Source organism: Nothobranchius furzeri, chromosome 9 (genome assembly GCF_043380555.1).
Source record: "Nothobranchius furzeri strain GRZ-AD chromosome 9, NfurGRZ-RIMD1, whole genome shotgun sequence".
Classification (NCBI taxonomy): domain Eukaryota; kingdom Metazoa; phylum Chordata; class Actinopteri; order Cyprinodontiformes; family Nothobranchiidae; genus Nothobranchius; species Nothobranchius furzeri.
This window is the reverse complement of record NC_091749.1, coordinates 74,288,960-74,314,320: the sequence shown is the minus strand read 5'-3', so window position 1 is coordinate 74,314,320 and position 25,361 is coordinate 74,288,960. Positions and strand designations below refer to the sequence as shown.

Below are 25,361 nucleotides of genomic sequence, written 5' to 3'. Positions count from 1 at the left end.
CTAAAATTAAACACAAGGGGGAGCTCATATCAAGACGACATTTTTTTTGTTTCATAAACCACCTAAGAGTGAACTTTGTAGCAAATTACAAGAAGGTTGTGAGAACAGAATTTGCGCTACAATTGCTAGCCTAAAAATGTATTTTCATAAATATAAAGCGTAAACCTCAACATGGAGCTGCGGCTTTCGTGACATAAGCTCTAGCCTATCCAGCTAACACAATCTGGAAATCTTAGCCTCTTACATGCAAATAATGATTTTTAGGAAATTTTTCAAATTTGAAATTTTAAATGATCATAAGCCACGCCCACTTTGATAAATCATTACCATATTGATAATGTAATCTTAAGACTCTATAGTGATGACAACCACTAAGTTTCGTGCAGATCCATTTAGCCAGTTCAGCAGTATAATTTCTTCCCAGTTATAGCGCCCCCTATTGTTTAATCAAGTTGAAAACCAGGACATACACTTGAATTGACCTTAGGTATGACTGTTATGAACAGCTTTGAAAAATGTCAAAATCTTTTGAAGTTACTCTAAAAAAACTTTTTCATTCTCCAAAATTTTTAAAAAAAATCATATTAAAAAAAATAAGCAAATTATCCAAAATCCCTTCACATCTTTTGGTCAGCCGCTCCTCCTCTCTTGTCAGGGAAAGATGTGATGTGATTGAGTTTGACGGCCGGGAGGAGTTAACGAAAGTACGTTGGACTTACTATGCAAATTTCTACTAATTTGCATAAGTTTAAAACATTTTTTAAAATACTCATCTAAATTTGACTGACTCAATGAACATACTGGATGAGATCATTTGTTTTTTTACGAAAGTAATGGGGAGAAACATGCCAAAAATATTTTTGGGGTACCACAGCGCCACCTATTGGACAAAATTAAAAAAAATTTCTGTGATTGTAGATGTCATTATGACTGATATGAATTGTAATTTTCTGTATAGAATATGTATTTTTCAGGAGTAAATGGGCGAAAACGTTTAAAGCCTATTTATAGCCTATAAGCCACGCCCACTTTTTAATCATTTTCAAAATATAGCTTAAGGGTCCGATGATTAACATATGTGCCAAGTTCTGTGGAAATCCATCAAGCCGTTTAGCTGAAACAAACTTTTTGACTCTTTAGCGCCCCCTATTGGTGAATCCACACAAAATCGGGTAGATAGGGCTTACCGCTCATACTTCATAAGGGTGTAGAGTCTCATCAATTTATCTTGAGAAATGGTGAAGATATCATCAATTACCACATGTGCTAGCTAGCACACTGATTGGTAAATGGCCTGTATTTGATATAGCGCCTTCTAGAGTCCTAGAACCCCCCAAGGCGCTTTACAACACAATCAGTCATTCACCCATTCACACACACATTCATACTCTGGTGGGGATGAGCTACTATGTAGCCACAGCTGCCCTGGGGCGCACTGACAGAGGCGAGGCTGCCGAGCACTGGCGCCACCAGTCCCTCCGACCACCACCAGCAGGCAACATGGGTTAAGTGTCTTGCCCAAGGACACAACGACAGCGACAGACTGAGCGGGACTCGAACCAGCAACCTTCCGATTACGGGGCGAGCACTTAACTCCTGTGCCACCGTTACCCATTCATCCATCCATCCATCATTTATCCATCCATCCATCCATCCATCATTTATCCATCCATCCATCCAATTCAATTCAATTCAATTCAAGTTTATTTATAAAGCGCCAAATCACGACAAGAGTCGTCTCAAGGCACTTCACATAATAAACATTCCAATTCACAGTTCATTAAGCCAATACATCCATCCATCATTTATCCATTTACCCATCCATCCATCCATCCATCCATCCATCATTTATCCATCCATCCATCATTTATCCATTTACCCATCCATCCATCATTTATCCATTTACCCATCCATCCATCCATCCATCATTTATCCATTTACCCATCCATCCATCCATCCATCATTTATCCATTTACCCATCCATCCATCCATCATTTATCCATCCATCCATTCATCATTTATCCATTTACCCATCCATCCATCCATCCATCATTTATCCATTTACCCATCCATCCATCCATCCATCCATCATTTATCCATTTACCCATCCATCCATCCATCCATCCATCCATCAATCCATCCATCCATTCATCATTTATCCATTTACCCATCCATCCATCATTTATCCATCCATTTACCCATCTATCCACCCATTTACCCATCCATCCATCCATCCATCATTTATCCATCCATCCATTCATCATTTATCCATTTACCCATCCATCCATCATTTATCCATCCATCCATCCATTTACCCATCTATCCACCCATTTACCCATTCATCCATCCATCCATTACTTATCCATCCATCCATCCATCCATCATTTATCCATTTACCCATCCATCCATACTTTATCCATCCATCATTTATCCATCCATCCATCCATCCATCATTTATCCATCCATCCATCCATCATTTATCCATCCATCCATCATTTATCCTTCATTTATCCATCCATCCATCATTTATCCATCCATCCATCATTTATCCATCCATCCATCCATCATTTATCCATTTACCCATCCATCCATCATTTATCCATCCATCCATCCATTTACCCATCCATCCATCCATCCATCCATCCATCATTTATCCATCCATACTTTATCCATCCATCCATCATTTATCCATCCATCCATCATTTATCCATTTACCCATCCATCCATCATTTATCCATTTACCCATCCATCCATCCATTTACCCATCCATCCATCCATCCATCCATCCTTTATCCATCCATCCATCATTTATCCATCCATCCATCCATCATTTATCCATTTACCCATCCATCCATCATTTATCCATCCATCCATCCATTTACCCATCCATCCATTTACCCATCCATCCATCCATCCATCCATCCATCCACTTTTCTTTACTCCCACTCATCTTATGAAGGTCAAGAGGAAAATCTGGATCTCTTCCCCAGCGACACCAGAGAGGTCCGAGGGGTGCCACCAACATGGAAAACATGAAAATCCTCCAAACAGGAAATAAGGAGCCGTTGGTCAGACACCTGAACCTCCATTCTCAGCTGGCCTAATGCTGCAGCTCTCCTTTGTTTCTGTCGGGTGTTTAATGAGTAAGAATGTCCCCGTCAGAACGTTTAGAGGAGATCTACCATGGTGTCAGATGAGTGGGAGGCAGGTTTGGCGTTCTTACAGACGCGTTAATAAGCATCACAGAAGACTCAGGAAGTGGTGATGATGGCGTCTGTAGGGGTAGAAAAGACCGCCACCCCCTCCAAGGAGCTAACAGAGGCTGTGAGAGGGTTCGTGTGCAAGTGGAGATGAACCCATCAGCTGTTCTCCTCTGTGAGTAAACAGACCTCTGCTTGTCTGCTTTATTGTTCACATGTGTTATAAACATGGAGCGCTGCTTATAGATGATTTGAGTGGATCGGTTTGTTTTCTAAGGTGTTTTGGTGAATCAGGTCATGGTTGAGAACAAAGGTTTCATCAGTAACGTGTTGCTGCTGCAGATCTTTCTCCTGCAAAGATCTTCTGGAGGAAGACAACCGTACGTGGAAATGACGACCTGGACTTAGCCTGCAGCACATTTGGAACAAACAAGTCTGGCAACTTTTATTATTATTTACTGAGAGACGGAGCTGTTATTAGGAGAGCGGCAGGATGATTTTACATTCAGACCTTCCAGAGTTAGTCTGAATTACAGCAGGATCTACAGCTTCTCCTCTCATGCTCACAATCCGTCGCCGTAGCTGAGAGAGGATCCAGCGCTGATGAGATCCAGGTGACGGGTGAGTGCTTCCATAACGCGCCGTTTTTAACTGTTTCTTCTATTTCTGCTCTGTGAATAAACAGATGACTGGCTTTGTGAATGAAGCAGTTTGAATCCGGCCCCCGCCAGATTGGCTTTACTACTGAATCCATGTTTGATCCGCTAACAGACCCACATCTGCCCGAGAATTCATGCAAACACCCATGCTAGTCCAAATATGACGGCGTTGTGGAGGAACTTCCATAATGAGGATAATATTCAGACTTCTAGGAATGAGCTCTGTCTGTTCAGGAGGAAGGTAGCGGTTCACCTTCAGGCCTTTTATCGTGACTCCTCTCTGCTCTGACGGCTCTGCAGCTAGTTTTCCGTGGTTGGACCTTCCACGGTTAACGAGGGAGCCGAGGTTGAGTTCGAGGGCTCGGTCCCGTACGCACTCCACACGCTGGACAAACGCCAGCTCATCCAGTCGTAGCTGATGATGGAGGAAACGGTCCTCCAAGTGAAAGCCTTTGATGTTTCTCTGTCGGCGACTTCCTTCACTATCAAGGGGGCCGTCGGGAGGATTCAGGTCCTTACAGCTGCCTGCTGCTGCCTTCCATGTGCATCCGGGAGCAGCATCCTCACAGGAACTATCAAGTGTTTCTAGAGGTCAAAGGTGAGGATTCAAGCAGCTTTCCTTACTTCCCTCTCTAAAGCATTTTGCTCCTAAAACCAGTCGGTGCTTCAGAGCCTCTGATGCACCGTGTGATGGTCTACGGTGATGGTCAGAAAACAAACCCTTCCGTCTTCATCTTCATCACCTGAAGCTCAGAACTGATCATTTCTGTAGTTTGTTTTGAAGTTTGACTCTTGGAAAAAAGGCTGTTTTAGCTCAAGAGCGACAGCCGTTGGAAACGGTGAACGGAACAAAAAAACGGCGGAGTTGCAGGCGTGTTGTCCTAAATAAAAACACATTGCAGTCAGACACACACACACAATAGAAAAATGCAGGTTTGAAGCTGAACCCTCTCAGGCTCAAACTGCGTTTTGATGAAAGGACGAACAACTGAGTCCTTCAGGGGAACTTCTGAATTAAAAATGCTCATAAATACGTGTGAGGAGTGAGCAGGTAGGTAGGATTTAACCTGCCTGCCTCCGGAGGGTTAATAATGCTAATATATCGAACTTATAGAGCGCTTTTTAGGACACTCAAAGACACGTTCATGCACTCTCACATTCACACACTGCTAGTGATGGTAAGCTACTGTGTAGCCACAGCCGCCCTGGGGCGCTCTGACAGGCCGTTAAACTTAATTTTGCACAAAAACCCTGCAGAGAAAAATGAGACGGTTTGTGTCCTGCAGTCCCGGAGCGTGGGACACGTGCGAGTGCGCACGTCTGCTAGCAGAGTGCAGGGATGATGTTCTCAGAGCCGGGGTCAGAGGAGACGACGGCAAGCATCCAGCTGAGGCGGTCGCGTCAAGAAGAACAAGGAGTCCTGGAAGAGTCTTCATCTTCATGTTTACATTCATTTACTGACATGATAAATAAAATGTTATATCAGGCATTCTGGAGGCTGCTGCACGCTACGGTAGTTATTAAAATGGTTGGTGGGCCTGTTCAGTTTCTCCGGCGGGTCAGAATAAAACTAGGTGAGTTTCTAGGAATTTATTTGTATTTTGGGACATTTGAACAAAAACCTAAATAATGGAGATGATGAGGACGAGACCCATGAAGGAAACACACCAATGTCTTTCTGTGCTCCATATTAAACACGTTGTTTCCATGTAGTCTCGTAGCCTTTCTGCTGCTGCGTCTCACACACAAGGTCTGACAGCGCTTTTGTGTTTTCGTCGTAAAGCAAGAGAACGACCTGTTAATGCTAGTCGTGCTTTTTGGCTGCAGCAGGAACACACGGCCTCAGACGCTGCAGGTGCTCCAGCTGCTCGTTTCAATCAGATTATTACGTAATCTGTTCAGTCCATACAAAGGCAGTGTGTACTTCCGTGGATCATCTCACCACCGTTCCACAAACAAGTGAAGTTTGTCCTTAAATTAAAGGAAATGAGGCGAATTTTAGGGGCTGGAGCACAAGTCTGTGAGCGAGCCGGTGAGAGGTTTTCTCTTCTACAAAAGCTGAACAGAAATCGAGTCTGGCTTTAAAACGTCACCTTCCTCGTATTATAATATCATAATTCAGGCCGTTTTAAGAGAAATGGAGCGGAGCACGTGACGGGACCCGGTCCTGGGAAGTTCTGGAGTTTAGCTCAGGGAGGGATTTCTGGAAGTTTCCTACATCAGCAGCAAGTAGGACATCAGTGCTTCTTAAGAAGCTTTACATGAAAATGTTTACACAGAATGATGCACGTTAAAAAAGGGAAACATACAAAAAAGTGTTCTGTTTGCTTCACACGGCCGTTGTCATGACGATATGATCGTGTTTAACGTCTGAGAGGTTAGCAGCTTTGTGCGTTGCTCTTTGCAAGCATATATTTCTCAGTAACACAACAGTTTTAGCATGCATACGGTCCGCTTCAGCGTCCTTTTGTTGCATTTCCAGGCTTTGGATCCGTTTCTGAGGATGTTGTGCATGTCCTCCCCGCTGACGAGGCCTCTGAAGTTCAGCATGACTTCTGACACGCACTACTGGCCTTGAGGAGCAGCCAGTGAGCTTCTCTGTGATAAATGAGCTATGTTTGATTTTTACAGTGTACTTCCAGGATAAGCAGGAACAATGATGCTGGCCCATTTGTAAATGACCGGGATGAAGAGGAAAGCAGAACCGAGAATCGACACCAGGAGAAAAGCCCACAAGAACATTCGATCCAGAACCTGGGCAACAAACTTCCAGTCCTGCACCACCTGCAGCAAAGAAGTATCGTGTTAGAAACGCGGGGAACCTGTTAGGGCATTCAGGCTAAATCTACAGAACAAGCTAGCTTGTAGATGCAAACACTCGCCCCTCCCCTCCGGTATCTGCACTGTTCTGCTGCATCCACCGGAACCAGAAACCCACGTTACCAGAGGAAACGAGACGGCGCTGAACACCAGTTGCTGGTTTCTAGGTCCAAACATCTTTTGTTGTCTGTGACTTCAGACGGTGTTTTTATTTTTGGGACTCTGGAAGTTTGTCCTAAAGCAGAAGTCTGCCACATTCGGGGTTCTCAGTGGCATCCTCATCCTCAGGACCCTGGCTCCCATGTTTTGTTACTGCTGCTTGACCTGACAGCAGCCTTTGACTTGGCAGATCACACCATCCTACTTCGTAGCTCGAGTCATGGGGGGGAGTGACCGGTACTGCCCTTGCCTGGTTTAAATTGTTCCTGACTGATCGGTGTTTTAGTGTCCTCATTGATGACTGCTCCTCTCCTAATGCCCACCTCCAGTGGGGAGTCCCTCAGGGCTTTATCCTGGGTCCACTCCATTTTTCTATCTACATGCTTCCCCTCGGCAAGATTCTAGCCAGTCACAGGGTCAACTACCACTTCTACTCAAGTGATTGTCAAACTTACTTAAACCTCAGCCTCAGTCAGTCTCTGCTTTGACAGACTGCCTCTCTGATGTCAAAACCTGGCAATCCTCTTACTACCGGTGTTTAAACAACAGCAAGACGGAGGCCATCCTTTTGAATCCTACAAACGCCAGTAGTATATCAGCTGTGCCAACCCCACCTGCTCTCAGTGTCCAATCATGTGCCACTAGTTTGGGTGTGAAACTAGATTCAGACCTGTCTGACTTCTCAGGTCAACGCAACCGTCAGGTCGTGCTTTTCCAGCTTCGCCGGACAGACGCACACACATCCCTCCCATTCCTGCAGACTCCCACTGGCTCCCGGTTAAAGTTAGAATTAAATTCAGAATCCTGCTGTTTGTCTACAAGGCTTTGAACTGCCCTTCCCCCTCTCACCTGGCCGACCTGCTGCGTCTCTACACGCCCACTCACGCCACTTCGTTCAGCTGATCAGCTGCTGCTGATCGTTCCGAAGGTTCGTTATAAATCTCAGGGTGAGCGCGCCGTCTCACACGCTGCCCCTCCATGAGCGTCAGGCACCTTCCCTCGGTAGGTTTAAGTCTGCGCTCAAACACACAACTTTAGCCTGGCTTTTCCCACGACTGTCTTCAGACGTCCGTGCTTCTCGGATGGCGGCAGCTTGTGACGCTCTTCTGTACTCTTTAGCTCACTAACGCTGCTCCGTTAGTTTTGACTTGTTTCTCTTTTATCTCTTATCTTTGTGCTTTTACGTGTTTATGGTTAGTTAACTTTTATTGTAATTTATGCCTTGCTTGTATGTTTGTAGCTTTATATTTTACTCCTATGCTGTCTTTGTTGTTGTGTGTGAGGCTTTGGCTCTCAGCTACAGCACCTTGGTTAGCTGCAGGCTATTTTTAAATGTGCTTTATAAATAAACGGGTATGGTAAGCGGTAGCAGCCGGCTGTTTCTCCTCTGATGTCATAGAGTGGAGAGCCTCTCACACCAGTGGTGTTCTGCTGCTGAATGCGTGTGTGTGTGATGAGTGGAGGACCCTGCGGCGGTTCAGTGAGACGACAGCCGGATGGTCCGATGGTTGGTTTGAGTCTGAAACGTGATGTTGGCGGAGGTTTTTAGACAAATGCACCTAACCTCCACACTTAGAACGTTGTTAGGGGCAACGGTGGCACAGGAGTTAAGTGCTCGCCCCGTAATCGAGAGGTTGCACGTTCAAATCCCGCTCAGTCTGTTACTACTGTTGAGTCCTTGTGCAAGACACTTAACCCGCCTTGCCTGCTGGTGGTGGTCGGGGGTTAGGGTTAGGGTTCGGCAAGCTCTTCTGTACCAGATTTTAAATCCAAGCCGAAGATCCATTTTTCTGAGCTGTTTTTAAATCAGTGTGAGTGACTCTGTTGCTTTTTAGTCTCATTTTTAATGTTTTAATTCGGTTGTTTTATTCACTTTTAGTGGATCGGAAGTTTTTTTATCTGTCTGTGAAGCACTTTGGTGGCATGTGAGTGTCTGTAAGGTGCTGCGTAAATAAAGCTCCAGTCGAGAGTCGAGTCGAGGGTGTGAATGTGTGAATGACTGTGTTGCAAAGCACTTTGGGGGGGTTCCAGGACTCCAGAATGCGCTATATCAAAAACAGGCCATTTACAGTTTAAGAGGCATGAAAAAATGTTTTAAGCAATATTTTCTCTAAAATAGCAGCTTCCAATCCAATCCAGATGCATTTGTAGAGCACATCTAAAACCAGCTGACCAAAGTGCTGCACAGAGTAGAAGCATTTACACCTAAAACGCCATAAAAAGTCTAATTTACACACAAGCACATATAAACACGTCTCTGTCGACCCATTCAGTACTGAGTATTTGTCTCCTCTTAATCACATTTGTTTTGTGTTTTCAAACGTTGCTGCAGCAGCTTTAATGATGCGGTTTAAATGTGGGCTGGACATAAAACTGAGGGTAAACTCACCTCCCTGACCTGGTTTTCCTTCACCACATGCATGGTTATGTAGCGAATGGACTCCAAAGCTGCTTGGAGGTTGTGTTGAGTGTACAGGAGCGGTTTGAGTTCAGGTCCAGGGTCCTTCATCTTCACGGGTCCAAGTCCAGCTGCTCCAGCTGTGGCGTAACGGTCCACATGGCTGCGCATGCACAGCAGCTTAGGCAGCCGATGTAGGAAGATCCTCCTGACCCACGGGGCCATGTTGTTGTGTGTGGAAGAAGAGCGGTGGTGGATGTTGATAGCAAAAACGGTGATGACTATGGAGAGTGTGACAAAGATCATGGTGAAGACCAGGTACTCCCCAATCAGAGGGATAGCCTTGGAAGAGGAAGGGATGATCTCTTCGATGACCAAGAGGAAAACAGTGAGCGACACCAGCACCGAGGTGCAGAGAGAGATCTTTTCACCACCGTTGGAGGGTAAATAGAAGACAAGGATGGTGAGGAAGGACAAGCCAATGCAGGGGATGATGAGGAAGAGGGTGTAGAAAAGAGGCAACCTGCGAATGATAAAGAAGTAGGTGATGGTGGGATAGAGAGCATTTCCATCAGCTCTTATACCGCGACTGCCTGTGGCCTTCACAATCTCCCATTCTCCATTGTCAAAATAGTCCTGCTTGTCCACATGGAAGTCCTCCAGGATTATGTCCACCTGTTCAAACAGAAAGGTGTGATGGTGAAAACAGGACATGACTGATGCTGACGCTGGGGGAGGCAGAAAGGCGCACCTGGGAGCCATCATAGGTCCAAGATCCAAACTTCATCGAACAGTTCTGAAGGTCAAAGGGGAAGAAGGTCACGTCTATGGTGCAGGCGGACTTGTAGTTAGCTGGAGGGGTCCACGATATGGTCCCATCGTACTTAACAACAGCCTTGGTGACGGTCCCCTCAAAACGTCCATCTGAGCTGATAAACACAACCGAGTCAAGCCGGTCAGAAACTTTAGGAACACCAAAGTTCCCCTCATGGAGTTGTTTCCTTACTTATCATAAAGCACAACATCAGGAAGCCAGATTCTGTCCGACGGGACACGGATGGTCGTGATGCCCAGGAAGTCTTCAGGGCTCCATCTGAGTTTCATGTCAGTCCACTCCTGCAAAGCAGGAAAAATATGCGGGTTCAGACCACATCCTCTTTGCATTTGTCCAGACGTTAATCAGGTGATGTCATGCAACAAGAAAACGATGTTTCCTCCGACTGAAGAACAGAAAAAGCTGCCAGTCGGCACCAGCGGAGATAAAACTCAACGCTGATCTCATTTCTGTCATAGAAAAACTAAAGATGCAATTAGCATTTCTATCTGATTTGGATTAAACTCGTTTCGCTGACAAAAATAAAAGTCATGAACGAAGAAGATAAACCTTCATCTTCAGTTGTAGACATGTTGATGACATGGTGATTGATACGGGCTGGAATGAAACGTCAGATGGAGAGACGCCACCAGTGGCCACCGGCCTTTCATTTCCTCTTTTGCATGATGTCATCCATCACACTGACAGGAAGTGTCTGCGGCAGAGCCTGATATAATTTATAAGATGCATTTTCAGCAGGACACCCAAGTCCATGTTTAAGGCTGACAGGAGCGGGAGAGTGGGGGAGGGGTGGGCCTGTGGGAGGCAGGTGTGTGGGCATCGGGCCGAATCTGCTCATATAGATGAGAACTGTCAGCGAAATGCCACCAGCCTGATTAAAAAGCGCCGCGCAGGAGCAGCCTGTGTCGGCTTGTCATGTGAGCTCCACGCTGTTCCAGAATGCCCGCTTGAAGCCATGAAGTGACACAATTCACAAACATGTTTACGGATATGGAAATGCTATTTAAATGAGTTCCTCCCGCTCTACTTGCCTGCTTCATCCAAACGTTGGTTGTCATTAACTGGTTTTTCTCATCCTAGAATGAAAAGTCAACAAGTTAATCTTGTAAGCGTTAATGGGAACGTTGTTTAAGAGGTGTTGAATGTTCGGTAAACAGCTTTAAAACACTAAAAACACTCCGTATTCTCACCACGTCAACGAGCTGGGAGATAGCCAGGCCAAACTTCACACAGATGGTCTGGTTCAGATGTCCCACGGGACGAACCCATTTCTGGTAGTTTTCAAAAAGATATTTGAACAGTTTGTCCTCGGCTTTTGCATATGAGGAGAGATTTGGAATCCCTGGAGGAAAAACAGAAAATGCAACGCGTGAACGCTGATTCAAGAACAGCTGTGAGGTCTTTTGGCTGTTTTTTTTAAAAGGGGCCAAAACCACATTTACCTCGATGGATAAAGGTAGCTTGGGCTGTCGAATGTACCAAAAAGTCTGTTCCATCTTCAACCTGCCTTTTATATAAATTAATAAGAAAGTTTGCTCTGAGAAAATCTGGTTTAATGCGTCATAACACACACAGACACACATCCTCAAATCAGCAGGTCACATAATGCCAACCGCAGAACCACACTAGCCCGAGCTACTGCTAATGCTAGCCCGAGCTACTGCTAACTCTAGCCTGGGCTAATGCTAATGCTAGCCTGAGCTACTGCTAATGCTAGCCTGAGCAACCGCTAACTCTAGCCTGAGCTAATGCTAATGCTAGCTCGAGCTACTGCTAACTCTAGCCCGAGCAAATGCTAATGCTAGCCCGAGCAAATGCTAGTCCGAGCTACTGCTAACTCTAGCCCGAGCAAATGCTAATGCTAGCCCAAGCTACTGCTAACTCTAGGCCGAGCTACTGCTAATGCTAGCCTGAGCAACTGCTAACTCTAGCCCGAGCAAATGCTAATGCTAACCCGAGCTACTGCTAACGCTAGCCTGAGCAACTGCTAACTCTAGCATTAGCAAACGCTAATGCTAGCCCAAGCTACTGCTAACTCTAGCCTTAGCTAATGCTAGCCTGAGCAACTGCTAATGCTAGCTTGAGCAACTGCAAACTCTAGCCTGAGCTAATGCTAGTGATAATGCTAGCCTGAGCAATTGTTCACTCTAGCCTGAGCTAATGCTAATGCTAGCCCAAGCTACTGCTGATGCTAGCCTGAGCTAATGCTAAAACTAGCCTGAGCTAATGCTAATGCTAGCCCAAGCTACTGCTGATGCTAGCCTGAGCTAATGCTAAAACTAGCCTGAGCTACTGCTGATGCTAGTCTGAGCTAATGCTAATGCTAGCCTGAGCTAATGCTAGCCTCAGCTGCTGAAGAATGTCTGAGCTCATGTGTAACACCCCTAGATAAACTGGGAATGTCCAGACAATTAATGAATCCCAGATAAACCCATAGTTTGCCTTGAATATTCCGGATGCTGTACATGGTTGTGCTCAAGGTTTCTAGCTTCAGGCGGTCTTGAAGCTCTCAGGGTAAACCTGCCAATCAGCTCACAACTCGTTATATATTTAAGCCCTGAGTGGACGGGGTCTTATTATTGCAGGGCTTTATAGGAAGCCTGAGTCACACACATTTACTTCTGGACCAATGGCGAACTACAAAATGAGTGCAAGTGAGGGGGGCTAAAAGCACTATTTTCTAATCCCGCTTATGAGCCATGGATTTCACAAATGATGTCCATGACTTTTAAATACACATTCTGATGCCAAAAAAGTGTTAATTTTTGTGTGAAAATAAATCCAGGACTACAAATGTGCTTCATCAAAGTGACGTGATCGAACCAGACACGGAGAAAAACAGGGAAAATGGCTGCAAGTTCAGCGAACTTCAAATCCTTCCGTCAGGAGGAAAGAGCCACCATAAATCTGGCCATGTGGTGAGTAGCAGCTACGCTAGGGGGGAGGGGACTCTGTGGTGACATCATATATGGGACATACCAACGTCTGGTTTGTAGTCATGAAAATCATGACCCTTTACAAGCTGATAAATCTCAAAGTACGTGACTGGTGTGGTCGAAACACATCATTAGTTTGTGTGATTCGGGGCGTGAGGCAAAGCGGGTTAGAATATCTCTTTTAGCCCCGTTCAGGGACCCGTGAGCCGACCGGAGAAGGAAGAGCCTCAGGCTCCCTATTATGGGGTTGTGTTTGGCCCTTTATCAGGGCTCCTGGGTGAATGTGAACCCCAATAAAGTTGAACTTGATACTTAGAGGCTCATAGAGCAGTTTCCTGTTGCACATAAGGACCCATTTAAAACTGGCCTCCATCATTGCACCTTCCCCTCATGCCAAACTGCTGTTTGTGTGTACAAAGCTCATCGATGTGACCTCTGCTGAGGCTTCTGGTATCAAGAAAGTAAAATCAGAACAGAAACACTGACTGGAAACATAAAGCCAAAGAAAGCAGAGTGCAGGATTTATTGACGCAGTAAAGAAAACTAAACCCCAACCTCACCTCACACTCCTGTGAGCATGATAACAGATGTGGAAAGCATCAGCTCAGAAGCTGAATGTATTTATAAAACAGAAGGTATGACATCAGCAGAAGGACGATCACATCGAACGCGCTGTGGATGACCTCTACGGAGGTCAGGAGGTCTTTTAACCCACATATTTTATATTTTACAGAAGTGACATGAGAAATAAATGTTTATTTTGTTTGAGTCAGACTGCATCGTGTACAGAAGGTGTTCTCATCACAGCTCAAACAGTCTACGGTCAGATTACATTTTATTTAGGCTAACTGAGACAGAAGAAGCCTCTGAGTGACTGAAGCACGGCAGAGTAGGCCCACTTCCTGTCTGTCCCTCCATCAACACAGCACGACTCAGTTCTGCCGACTCGTCTCACCTCTGAACATCCGCCATTAAAATAAAGCTACTGGGTTTGCCTCGAGCTGAGAGATGTCTTTTAATCACAACCGACAGAAAAATGTTAAAATAAGTCAAAGTGAGTGGTGCCGCCTCTTCTCTGTCAGACGTGAGCATCCTACCAAAACTGAGCATCTAGTCTTTGCTCACACTGGAGGAGTCTTCATATATAATATTTACATTAACTTAACGTGTAATAAACTTACGTTTGCTTTTAAGCAGCAGCTCAGGAGGTGGAGCGGGTTGTCCAGCAACTGGAGGGTTCGATTCCCGCTCCTGGCTGAGAGTGCTGCTTTTATGTTACTTAAACCTCGCTGCCCGCTGGTGGTGGTCGGAGGGACCGGCGGCGCCCGTGTTCGACAGGCCCCGCCTCCGTCAGTGCGTCAGGGCAGCTGTGGCTACATTGTAGCTCATCACCCTCACATGTGAATGTGTGTATGAATGGGTGATTGTATTGTAAAGCGCCTTGGGGGGCTCTAGGACTCTAGGAGGCACTATATCAAACACAGGCATTTACCATGTAAAGACCAATAGGAGTTGTTGCAGCTGAAGTTTGACCCTTTACCTCCGATGTCTGAATCTTTGGTCTTCGGAAGTTTCTGAGGACTGAAGCAAAGCTGGTTGTTGTCATAAAAATGCCCAGGTGTGCTAAACAGCTGTAGAATAACGATGATGCTCAGTGATGACCAGAATCCTCTGTGATGTTTTGTTTTTACTAAATCCCCTGAAACCTCGAGTTGTCTTCGGCGTGGAAGAAGGAACATCACAGTCATTCTTTTTGCAGCCGTGGAGAAAAATCACCATTTTATTTTCAGCTAGTTGGCCAAATGTTTTTTTATTATTCTTCCTGCATCCGGATGCTGGGATAGGGACGGTGAACGAGTCAGTCTGAAGGGTTACCGGTAGTGATGTGGCGGTCGCAAACGAACCGGCTCTAAGAGCCGGCTCTTTGAAGTGAACGACGGGAGCCGGCTCGTCGTTGGGAGCCGTCACCCCCCCAACCCCTCCCCTCTTGTTTTGGTGAAAGCTACAGGCGATTGGTCAACATGTGTAACTGTGTGTCCAGACTGTCCACACACAGAGCGGTAGGGGCGGGGAAGAGGGAGGATCAGACTCAGACACACAGCAGAGCACAAGTGGGTGGAGGGAGACGAGAGGGAATGAGGAGGAGGAAAAAAGCGAGCGAGAGAGAGGAGAGTGCGACGAAGACGGTGAGAAACTGAGCGCCAGCAGTCGGAAAGTAGAGATTTCTGTAAGTGTTCAGTTATTAAATCCATAGAAATGATAAATATTTGATATATTGCATTTTTTTACATAATAAAATCATTTTACATATAGTTTTGCATTATTTTTGGAGATACTCTAAGCTTCAGAAAATCTGAGGAGCCACTTGGGAGCCGAAAGAACCGGCTCTCTAAGAAGAGCCGTAATTCCCATCACTAGTTCCTGGTGGTGCAGCTTTTCTGGAATTTCCATCGTTCAGCATCAGACGTTAAAGCCTTCGATGTATCACCGGACCGCGTGAAGGTTTTAAAGGCACATTGATCCCATCTGTAAGTAAATAGGTCAAAGTACTCCATCACTTCCCAGCAGCAGACCTTCACTGCATCTTAGCAGGCCTTGTGACAAACTATTGATTGACAATGAATGTGGCTGAAAATCTACCACAAGAATGGCCGTGAGGGTATATTTCACTCTGTTAGCGCGTGGATCGATGCGTGCACGAATGCAATGCCCGCAGTCAACGATCGTCTCATCAGCAAAGTCATCATCTCCTTGTCTGCTGTGTGCCGCCACTTCGAGCGTCTGACTAACAGTGCTGCCCTCATCTGCCCCAGACTCCCACGTTAACACCTGAGATGCTCCGGGTCAGAAATGCACCAACATGAAGCGCCGTTAGGAAGAGAGGACACTAAATAATCTGGAGAGGAGATTCTGCACAATTCTGAGTAGAGTTAATATTTAATGATGACTTGTTTAAACATGATGGCGACTGCTGCGGAATAATTCAGACAGTGTTTCTGCAGCTGAAGATTTATTTCCATCATCCCAGCCCTCAGAGCAGCTTTTAGATGTCTTTCAGGATTTATTTCTATAGATGGATTGTTCTGCCCTTGAAGGCTGACATCCTGCTTGTTTTTGACACACCTGTTTCACTAGCTGCTTTATTTACCTGTTCACTGTGCACTAGAGCCCTGCACTGAAGCCCTAGGCCCTCGGGTCGGCCCGGACATGGGCTCAGATTTTAGGCCCGTGCAGGGCTCTACTGTGCACCCAGGTGTTACAGATATCTGTGAGAGACCAGGGCATCTAAACCAGGTGTCAAAGCCCAGAAACGTCTGAATCACACAGGAGAGCAGACATCCTGGACCAGGACTGGACACCACCAGTCTCATTTTCTAGGACTTCAATGAAAGTCCAGTTTGCCCAGTAATCAGAAGGTCGCAGGTTCGATCCCAGCTCCGACCAGAGACTGCTGCTGTTGTGTCCTTAGGCAACACATCTACCAGAGTCGAACTCCACTTCCTGTTTAATTTTTATACAGAAAAGTAATCGCCTCTGTCAGCGCGCCCCAGGGCAGCTGTGGCTACATCGCAGCTCATCACCATCAGTGTGTGAATGGATGAACGATGCACTGTAGTGTAAAGCACTTTGGAGTCCTTACTCTGAGAGGCGCTATAAGTGTGGGTCATTTATCATTTAATATTAAAGCAACAATGAACTTAAGTCTAAAGAAGATTAAAGTCCCGTTAGTCGTCTCACGCACACTGTGTGTGACATGTGTTCTCCGTATCTGACCCATCCCCTGGGGAGCGGGAGCTGCAGACACGGCTGCGCTCGGGAACCATTTGGTGGTTTAACTTACGCTAAATGAGGCTTTGGGGTGTTTAGAACGGAGTTGAATGAATAAAATGATCAAATTTTTTGTCATCAAATCCACGTTTTATTCAGTGGATCAATGGTTTTATTGTGTTTGTTGCAGAAGCTGAACATTATCCCAGTTTCCACATCTCCCAGGATCTCAACAGTAATGTTAAATAAACAAATTCCCATTACCTATCTGATCCTCAGTGCCACTCCTGATCTCTAAACGTCTATATTCAGCAAATAACAGACATATTTATTAATATAAATACATAAATGAAAGATCTGCGGCCAATTTATACGCTGCCTGAGAAAACGTCTTTGTTTTGATGTTTGTGTTAAAAAAAGCTGTGTCTAAGGAGCTAAAAGTTTCATTTAGACCAAAAGATTAGATATTTATTAGAGAGTGAAAACGATAGAACAAGGCTTTCCTTTCCTTTAACATGAAGAGTTCAACACTCACGCAGAGAGTGGCACAGGTGGCACCAGCACAGGAGAGGAAGCAGCAGGAGGACAGAGGTGACCGCCCCTCCTGCTCCAAGCATCATATCAAAGTTGGCTCTGGACAGCTCGTCTCCGGGGCATCCTAAAGCTGCCAAATGGGAAAAAGAAAAACCCTTGTGTGAAAAAAGGGAAATCGTTAGAATCATGAGGACTGCATAGCTCTAAACATGCTTTGGGTTAAGGTTTAGTTTCCATGACAATCACACTGCTTGCATAAGGACCAAGCTGCAGCGATGCACCTTTAACACACTGAACAGCACCAATCAGGATGCCCTCTGCCTTTACTGTGCTACCACGACCCTCTCAGAGGTAATACATCTGATCTACAGGAGCATTAAAAGGCTGAACACGAACCTGCTCTGCCTCTCTTCCATTACACAGAATACAGCATGGCAGCGATGGTGGATGTGGGGGTCGTCTTGACGACAGCCTCAGCACAGCATCGATTTCCTCCATTCCATGCAGCTCCTTTTCTCTTCTAGACGCTGCCACTGCTCTCCCTGCTCCCTCCAACTGTGAAAAGGCAACAAATCCTCGTCTGCCCTGTCTCCTCCTCTCCCCTCCTCCGTCAGAGCTTCATCCAGCCCTTCCTTCTAAACCAGCATCACGCCCCTTTTTCTTTCTTTTCTTTTGGGCAGTTGTATTATTCACAGTATTGTGTTGTATTCATTTGGGTAAATTAGTGTTAAAATGATTAAAATATAAAAATAATAGTATTATTAAAATTCATGTGAGGTAATAATTTCTTATCTTGTATTTGGATATCTTTTTACTTTTTAGATTTTCTTCTAGGGTTAGCAATTTAGCATTTATTGCTACAATAAGATTTAAACATAACCTACCAATTGATCTGCGATTTAAGACCGCCAGCTGTCAGTATGAGGCACATAAACATGACATCCTGGATTTTATTTATACTTATTCAAATGTGTTTATAGTAAATTTATATTGTTATTTATAGTATTTCAAAAGGCTGGTCCTATAGCCTATTCCATAACTTGGATTTATGAGACACTATCTTTGGCAGAAATATTGTGATATTTTAGACTTGAGCTGTAATGCAGTAGTCATTTATATATTTTATGTATTTAATAAAATTATTTATGGTTTGTTTTTCCAATTGATGCTAATTAGTAAGACTTGGTAATCTTAGAAAATCAATGAACTCGAAAAACAGCTGTAACACAACACAACACAACATAATACAATGAATTTTGGTTTCGAGGACTTTACCATCAGGCACATGTCGTCATCAGGTTTTGGCTTAAAATACGTCAGAAAATCACTACATTGATTTTACATTCTCTGTATTTATGTTGTAAAATATGAGTTAAATGTGTTTTTAAGTTGTATAAGTCTAAACAACTTTAAAATGGTAAATGAAAACATGCTACAACCCCCCTGTTCTTGCCAGTGGATTGGACTGGTCCGTCGTTTCCCGCCGCACGTCCATAACCGGAAGTAAACAAACGTGCCCGATTAGGGAGACCAGGAAGAACTTGGGAAGAGTTCAATCAAACTATCCGAGGTGAAACATTTATTTTTTCCTCAGCCACTGACTAGAACTAAAACTAAAACGTTCACCGTTATGTCCAATGTTGTTTCCTCTGGTGTAGTTCGTCTCTCTCGGCCTCGGGAGCGCGCATTTACGGAACGGAAGCGGATGAACTTTTTCATTAGGATAAATATAAGAAACCCCTAACGTTGGTGGCTGATTTGGCAAAATTTGGCAAAATTTTCAGCGCGTGTTTAATACATTTTTATATAAAGTTGATGATTAGTTTATTTTTATTACGGGAGGTTGAGGCTTTATCAAGATAAATGGTGAGGCCTTATTTAGTAATAGGCCAAATGCAAAACGATCATTTAAATATCCGATATAACCTGATATACATTTTGTCTCCTCGTTTATCGATTCTTAGTGAAGCTGATGTTCTAAATGAGCAGAATGATGATGATGATGATGACATTAGCCGTAAGCGCTGACACTAAATGTTGCTCTGGACCTGTAATCAGCCTCCAGTTCTCACTGCTCAAAGGTTACTCAGCTTATCGTTACAGATAACAGTTTGGTTTTCACTTCACAAGCCTTTAATACATCGTCTTGTAACAATGTGTTATAAAAATGTAATAAGTGTGACTTTCACCCAATTTCTTCAGTGGTAAGTAAAATAAATCAAAAGTTTATAAAAAAAAGTCCTTCACTAAAGAACTTAGTGAGCTGAACTAAGCCATTGTAAGCTGACATAGAAATCCAAACATTTATGGAGAAATTCTTCCTCATTTTTGAAAATAATGTGAAAAGTGCTGCTGCTGATGTTAATAATGGACTATTTTATTTTAAACCCTTATTCAACAGTGAGGGGATGATTATCAAACCACATATTTCTAATTGTTTATTCTCAAAAAACAGATTAAACTTTTTAAAATGAAGTGATTGTCACGCGCCTCCCATTCCAGATGAGGCTGATCTGCTGCTGCAGTGTCCCATTCCTGCTCCTCCTGATTCCCGGAGCCTGCGAAGGCGGGAACATCTTGGCGATTCCCACTGAAGGCAGCCACTGGATCAACATGGAAGTTCTCCTTAAGGCTTTGCACTCCAGAGGACACAACATTACCGTTGCACATTCCAGTAAAAGCTGGTTTGTGGTGAATAACTCCTCCTTTTACAGCACCCTCACCGTTCCTGTGGAAAGAGGCGTAGAGAGAGACTTTGTACAGGAACTCTTGCTCCAGATGATAAAATTCCAACGGGGGACTCTTCCCTTGACCACTGTTCTCCATTTGGTAGCTAGCATGTTCAGCAAAATGTCAGAACTTCACAGAAACATTGGTGAATTTGTCCCTGCCCTGCTGGATGACCCAGGTTTGGTTAGGAAATTACACGATGGGAAGTTTGACCTGGTTCTTACTGACCCCAGCTGGGGCAACGGAGTTATTGTAGCCAAGTATCTGAATCTACCCCTGGTTTATAACGTTCGCTGGTTAATACCAGAAGATGCTCAATTAGCCATCGCTCCTTCACCATTATCATACATTCCTATAGTACAATCTGGTTTTACTGATAAAATGACATTCTTTGAAAGAGTAGTGAACATGCTGTTATATCTGGTGGGTCAAATACAAATGGTTTTAGCGAGTAAACTAGCTTACCAGCCTTTATGTGAAAAATATCTTGGTCCTGATCACGACTTTGATCAGATTAAGATTGATGCAGACATCTGGCTGATGAGAACCGATTTTGTGTTCGACTTTCCTCGTCCCACAATGCCTAATGTTGTGTACATGGGGGGCTTCCACTGTAAAGATCCAGAACCACTTCCTGAACACTTGGAGGAGTTTGTCCAGAGTTCTGGAGAACATGGGTTCATCATCATGTCTCATGGGGCCTTTGTCAGCAAACTTCCTGATGACGTGGCTGATGAGGTCGCCGCAGCCTTCGCTAAACTGCCTCAGAAAGTCATCTGGACCTACAAAGGTAACAGACCCACCACTCTGGGAAACAACACTCTCCTGGTTGACTGGATGCCACAAAAAGACCTTTTAGCACACCCGAAAATAAAACTGTTCGTAGCTCACGGTGGAACGAATGGAGTCCAAGAGGCCATCTGTCATGGGGTCCCACTGCTAGGCTTGCCTTTGGTTTTCGACCAATACGACAATCTGCTCCGTGTGAGACAGAAGAGAGCCGCTAAAATTCTCTCCTTGAGTACCGTGAACGAAGATAACTTCCTGAAAGGTCTACAAGAAGTCCTGACCGAGCCGTCCTACAGGACCAACATGCAGAGACTCTCCAGGCTGCACAAGGACCAACCGATGAAGCCGATAGACACCGCCCTCTTCTGGATCGAGTTTGTCATGAGGCATAAAGGAGCTGCTCACCTGAAAGCCCAATCCTACAAAATGCCCTGGTACATCTACCACTCTGTAGATGTAGTCCTCTTCCTGACTGGAGTAACTTTGCTCGTGGTTTTTACTCTCATCCTGTTCATCAGGTGTTTCTGTAGCGCCGTGTGCAGACGCAAAATAAAGCGTGAATAATGATTGGATATATTATGTTGGGCTGCAGCCATCAAATATTTTACAGAATCCTCTGTTGATTAATCGAATAATCTTTGTGACGACATTTGAAGTGAAACCAGATTGGTCCGCTGCCAATAACATGAAAATAGAACAACAAAATTCACCAATACTTCAGTAGTATTCTAGGTTTGTATTAGTATCACTCATCCTAGTAAAAATAACACATCTAAATATATCCATGTGCTAGCATTAGCCAGTCTGCTCCTAGTGTCACTCGATGCCATCCTTTGGGCCGTTTCTGCCTTTTACCTGCCTGGTTTGGGTGTTTTTTCCTCCACAGCACCTAGGTTACCACATTGTGCTTCAGGAAGACGTGTCCAGACTGCAGCGCACATTTAAAAAAAGCTAATCAGGAAAACATGATGTGAAGAATTTAATGAATCAAACTGTTCAATAATTAATTTCAACCCTATCAATATGTGTGGCCTTTTGCCACTAAATGCAATCATTTTGAGACGTTACTACTGTCCTTTTCTATTTGTTGGCTGCCCAAGTCCCCCATAGCTCGTCTGCAGCTAGTTCAAAACTCTGCAGCCCGTCTCCGGACAAACACATGCAGGTGGAGCCATATTACTCCCATTCTCTCAAAGCTACACTGGCTCCCGGTGTCTTTCTGAGTAGATCACTGTTCAAGAGTATCCACGGCCTCGGTGCTGCCCACCTCTCTGACTCTGTCTCTACGTAAGCAAGCACCAGCTACGAGGTCAATGGGCAAGGTCCTTCTAGAACTTCCACGTTCTAGATATAAACACTCGTATTCAGTGATGGCCCCTTCACTCTGGAACAAACTCCCCGACGACCTGCGCACTTTCAAATCAAAGCTTAAAACGCATCTATTTCAGCAGGCATTTTATTATCAGGGATTTTCTGGTAGCCACCCGCTCTTTTATTCTTCCTTTAGCCTTTTATGATTTGTGTTTTTACTTAGTTTTTGACTACGGTTTTTATCTTCTATCTTTTATTGTAATCTCCATATTTCATGGGCTGCATGGTGGCACAGTGGTTAGCACTGTTGCCTCGCAGCACGAAGGTTGCAGGTTTGAAACTCAGCTGCGGCCTTTCTGCGTGGAGTTGCGTGTTCTCCCCATGCATGCGTGGGTTACCTCCGGGTACTCCGGTTTCCCCCACAGATCACAACATGCCCTACAGGTTAAAAAAAAATTGTAAGTCGCTTTGGGTAAAAGCGTCTGCTAAGCACATAAACGTAAACATTTAGGCTCTAGGTCTTATTTTATGTAAAGCTCACATCTCAGAGCATCGATACGGGTTCTACCACTCTTCTAATGAGAACATTTGGACACATTTCTTCTGAATGTGGTTCTCCGGCTGCTCAGCAGGAGAACCCAGCAGACCACCTCCCCTCCCTAAGGACGGTACAGTTGACCACAGAATATGGTCAGGGACTCATCTCACCCCGTTACGCTCTCTGACCTCAGGCAGAGTTCAGAAAGTTTACAGCAAAAACTAAAACACACTTTGTGCACCGACAACATCCGTGCAGGAAGCAATGCTACTTTACACACTTCTAATATCTACATGATGTGTTGATGGAAGCTTTGTAAGGTCATTTCTAATTGTTTTTGTTTTGTAACAAAGACTTTATTTTCTAATAACAAGTCATTCCTTTGTGTTTCTGCACTATGAGCCAAAGTGCACGTGAGCTATTACACACCTGTTTGATCAGGCTGATGTTTCACCGACTGTAATCAGTAAACATGTCATCACTGTTCAGTCTGCACAGTTTGTTGCTTTTTAAGAGAGTTAGCATGATTCGTGGGGTTAGAGGGCATCCGCTCCTTATCTCTGTGTTAAATGGACTCTGAATTTACTCGAGTGCGGTAAAGTACAACACTAACATGACTTTTCTTATCTGGATCAGCCAGACTGTCGTGCAGGAAACCCTCAAAGTTCAGGTTAAACTGGTTTGAAGCAGAATACTTGTGAGAAATGCCAAGTTTGTTAACGCTGACCCATTTCTAACCTGGTTTGGAAAAGGTTCATGACACATCACTGTTTCCACATGCCTACCCCCCCAACACACACACAACGACAGCATGCAAAAAGTCTGGGATTTTTGCATATTTACTGAAATAATAATATATCATTATGCAGGACAGACATTTATGATGCAGGATTATGCATCACTCAGTATGTGTTTAATACTTGTGTACTACTGGTTTACCCAGCATGTCTGTGTCCCCTACAGTGTGCTGCATACTTCTGGAACCCGGGTTTTTCATTCTCCGTGGTCGAAGGTTACAATACTAGTGTACTGCCTATGTGTATATGTACATGTACCTTTGCTATTACTATACCAAGTGTTGGTGCTGCTGTAACAAGTGAATTTCCTCACTGTGAGATCAATAAAGTCTATTCTACTACACTGGTGTACATTCACACTTTGCACAAAACTTGGTTACAGTTAAAAGTTTTTTTGAACATGATGCCACAAGCTTGGCATGCCCATCCCTGGGTGGTTTCCTAGAGAAGGCTGGATGGGAGGTGTTGGTGGAGCCATTTCTAAACATGTTCTATTGAACTGATCTCTGGCAGAGCCAAAGACACTGTCCTGCTGAAAGACCAACGTCACCCAGCCTGAGGCCTAGAGCAGGTTTCATCCAGACTGTCTACAGTCGGTTCCTTTGACTTTGTGCCCTGACATGAACTGTGCGCTTTTCCATATCATGTAGAACATCTTTATAATGAATTATTTAATACTTTTATTATTGTGTCAAGGTACACGGAAGCTTTGTTCTTGTTTATTACATCAAGACTGGATTACTGTAATCCAATTACTCTCAGGAAGTCCACAGAATGTAGTTAAAAGTCTTCAGCTTGTCCAAAATGCTGCAGCTAGAGTTCTGATGAGAATTAAAAATAGAGATCATATCTCTCCTGTCTTAGCTTCCCTACATTGGCTACCTGTTAAATTCAGAATAGATTTTAAGATCCTTCTTCTCACATATAAAGCTCTTAATAATCAAGCTCCATCATACATCAGTGATCTGATTGTTCCATACGTTCCTAACCGAGCACTTCGCTCTCAGACTGCAGGTCTACTGGTGGTTCCCAGAATGTCTAAAATTAGGATGGGAGGCAGATCTTTTAGTTATCAGGCTCCTCTCCTGTGGAACCAGCTCCCAGCTTTAGTCCGTGAGGCAGACACTTTGTCTACTTTTAAGAATAGGCTTAAAACATTTTTATTTGATAGGGCCTATGGTTAAAATCTGATGTTAGCCTAGATCTGGACAAGTGGGGGAGTAGAGGGAGGTGGAGTGTACAGTCGGTAAAGACGGCTCTCCCTTGCCCTGCCTCCAACATGCCTCCATCTAAATAGGATAGATTATCCAGAGTTATCTCTGTAGTTATGCTGCTATAGGCTTAGACTGCTGGAGGATACACTGACCACTTTCCACACTCTACTGCTTTCTTCTACAATCTGCTCTTTAACTGTATTATTTCCTGCTATTTCAGCTGTTAACTTTATTTTCTCTCTAAGTGTTTTTCTCCCCAGAAGAAGCTACAACGATGTTCTGCTGAGCTGTGGTGGCCTCATGGAGGGGGCCATCGACTAGCACACTGCTGCTAACCACTTAAACATTCTCCCTCTCCTGATAATAACTTTTTGTTTTCCTTGACGTTGGATGTGCTACTACTAGTTTATCCGTTTAATTATAGATCCACTAGGATAAATACAATAAAGTTTATATATGTGTGCGTGTGTGTGTGTGTGTGTGTGTGTGTGTGTGTGCTCTGTCTTCTCCATCCCCAGTGAGTCGTGGAGGATGGCTGCTTATACTGGGCCAGGATTCTCTGGAGGTTTCTTCCTGTTAAAAGGGAGTTTTCCTCTCCACTGTCGCTGCATGCTTGCTTAGTATGAGGATTGCTGTAAAGACTCTGACACTAGTCAGTGACTCGATACAATTT

At 44.4% G+C, this 25,361-nt stretch overlaps 1 protein-coding gene and 1 pseudogene across 2 annotated transcripts; one reads left to right on the top strand and one right to left on the bottom strand.

Annotated features, from left to right (window-relative positions):
- Window positions 1-5,434: 5,434 nt before the first annotated feature.
- On the bottom strand, window positions 5,435-17,945 carry LOC129153086 (neuronal acetylcholine receptor subunit alpha-5-like). Its single transcript, XM_054731897.2, has 8 exons — window positions 17,706-17,945; window positions 17,311-17,439; window positions 11,262-11,413; window positions 11,103-11,147; window positions 10,243-10,352; window positions 9,988-10,165; window positions 9,228-9,911; window positions 5,435-6,643 (listed from the first exon to the last, which is right to left on the bottom strand). The coding sequence occupies exons 2-8, from the start codon at window positions 17,393-17,395 to the stop codon at window positions 6,485-6,487; spliced, it is 1,413 nt and encodes a 470-aa protein (XP_054587872.1). The 5' UTR covers window positions 17,396-17,439; window positions 17,706-17,945; the 3' UTR covers window positions 5,435-6,484.
- Window positions 17,946-18,763: 818 nt separating this feature from the next.
- LOC107381274 (UDP-glucuronosyltransferase 2C1 pseudogene) lies at window positions 18,764-23,815 on the top strand (annotated as a pseudogene). The gene is made up of 2 exons (XR_011521534.1): window positions 18,764-18,879; window positions 19,812-23,815. The product of XR_011521534.1 is annotated as a UDP-glucuronosyltransferase 2C1 pseudogene (transcript).
- Window positions 23,816-25,361: the final 1,546 nt, after the last annotated feature.

What these genes read in the sequence shown, in the direction of transcription:
- LOC129153086 (XM_054731897.2), bottom strand. Translation starts at nt 17,395, where the DNA reads ATGATGCTTGGAGCAGGAGGGGCGGTCACCTCTGTCCTCCTGCTGCTT. An exon ending in CCAACGTTTGGATGAAGCAG is followed by an intron (nt 10,353 to 11,102) that starts GCAAGTAGAGCG and finishes CCTGCTTTGCAG; the next exon opens with GAGTGGACTGACATGAAACT. An exon ending in AGGAAAACCAGGTCAGGGAG is followed by an intron (nt 6,644 to 9,227) that starts GTGAGTTTACCC and finishes TCTTTGCTGCAG; the next exon opens with GTGGTGCAGGACTGGAAGTT.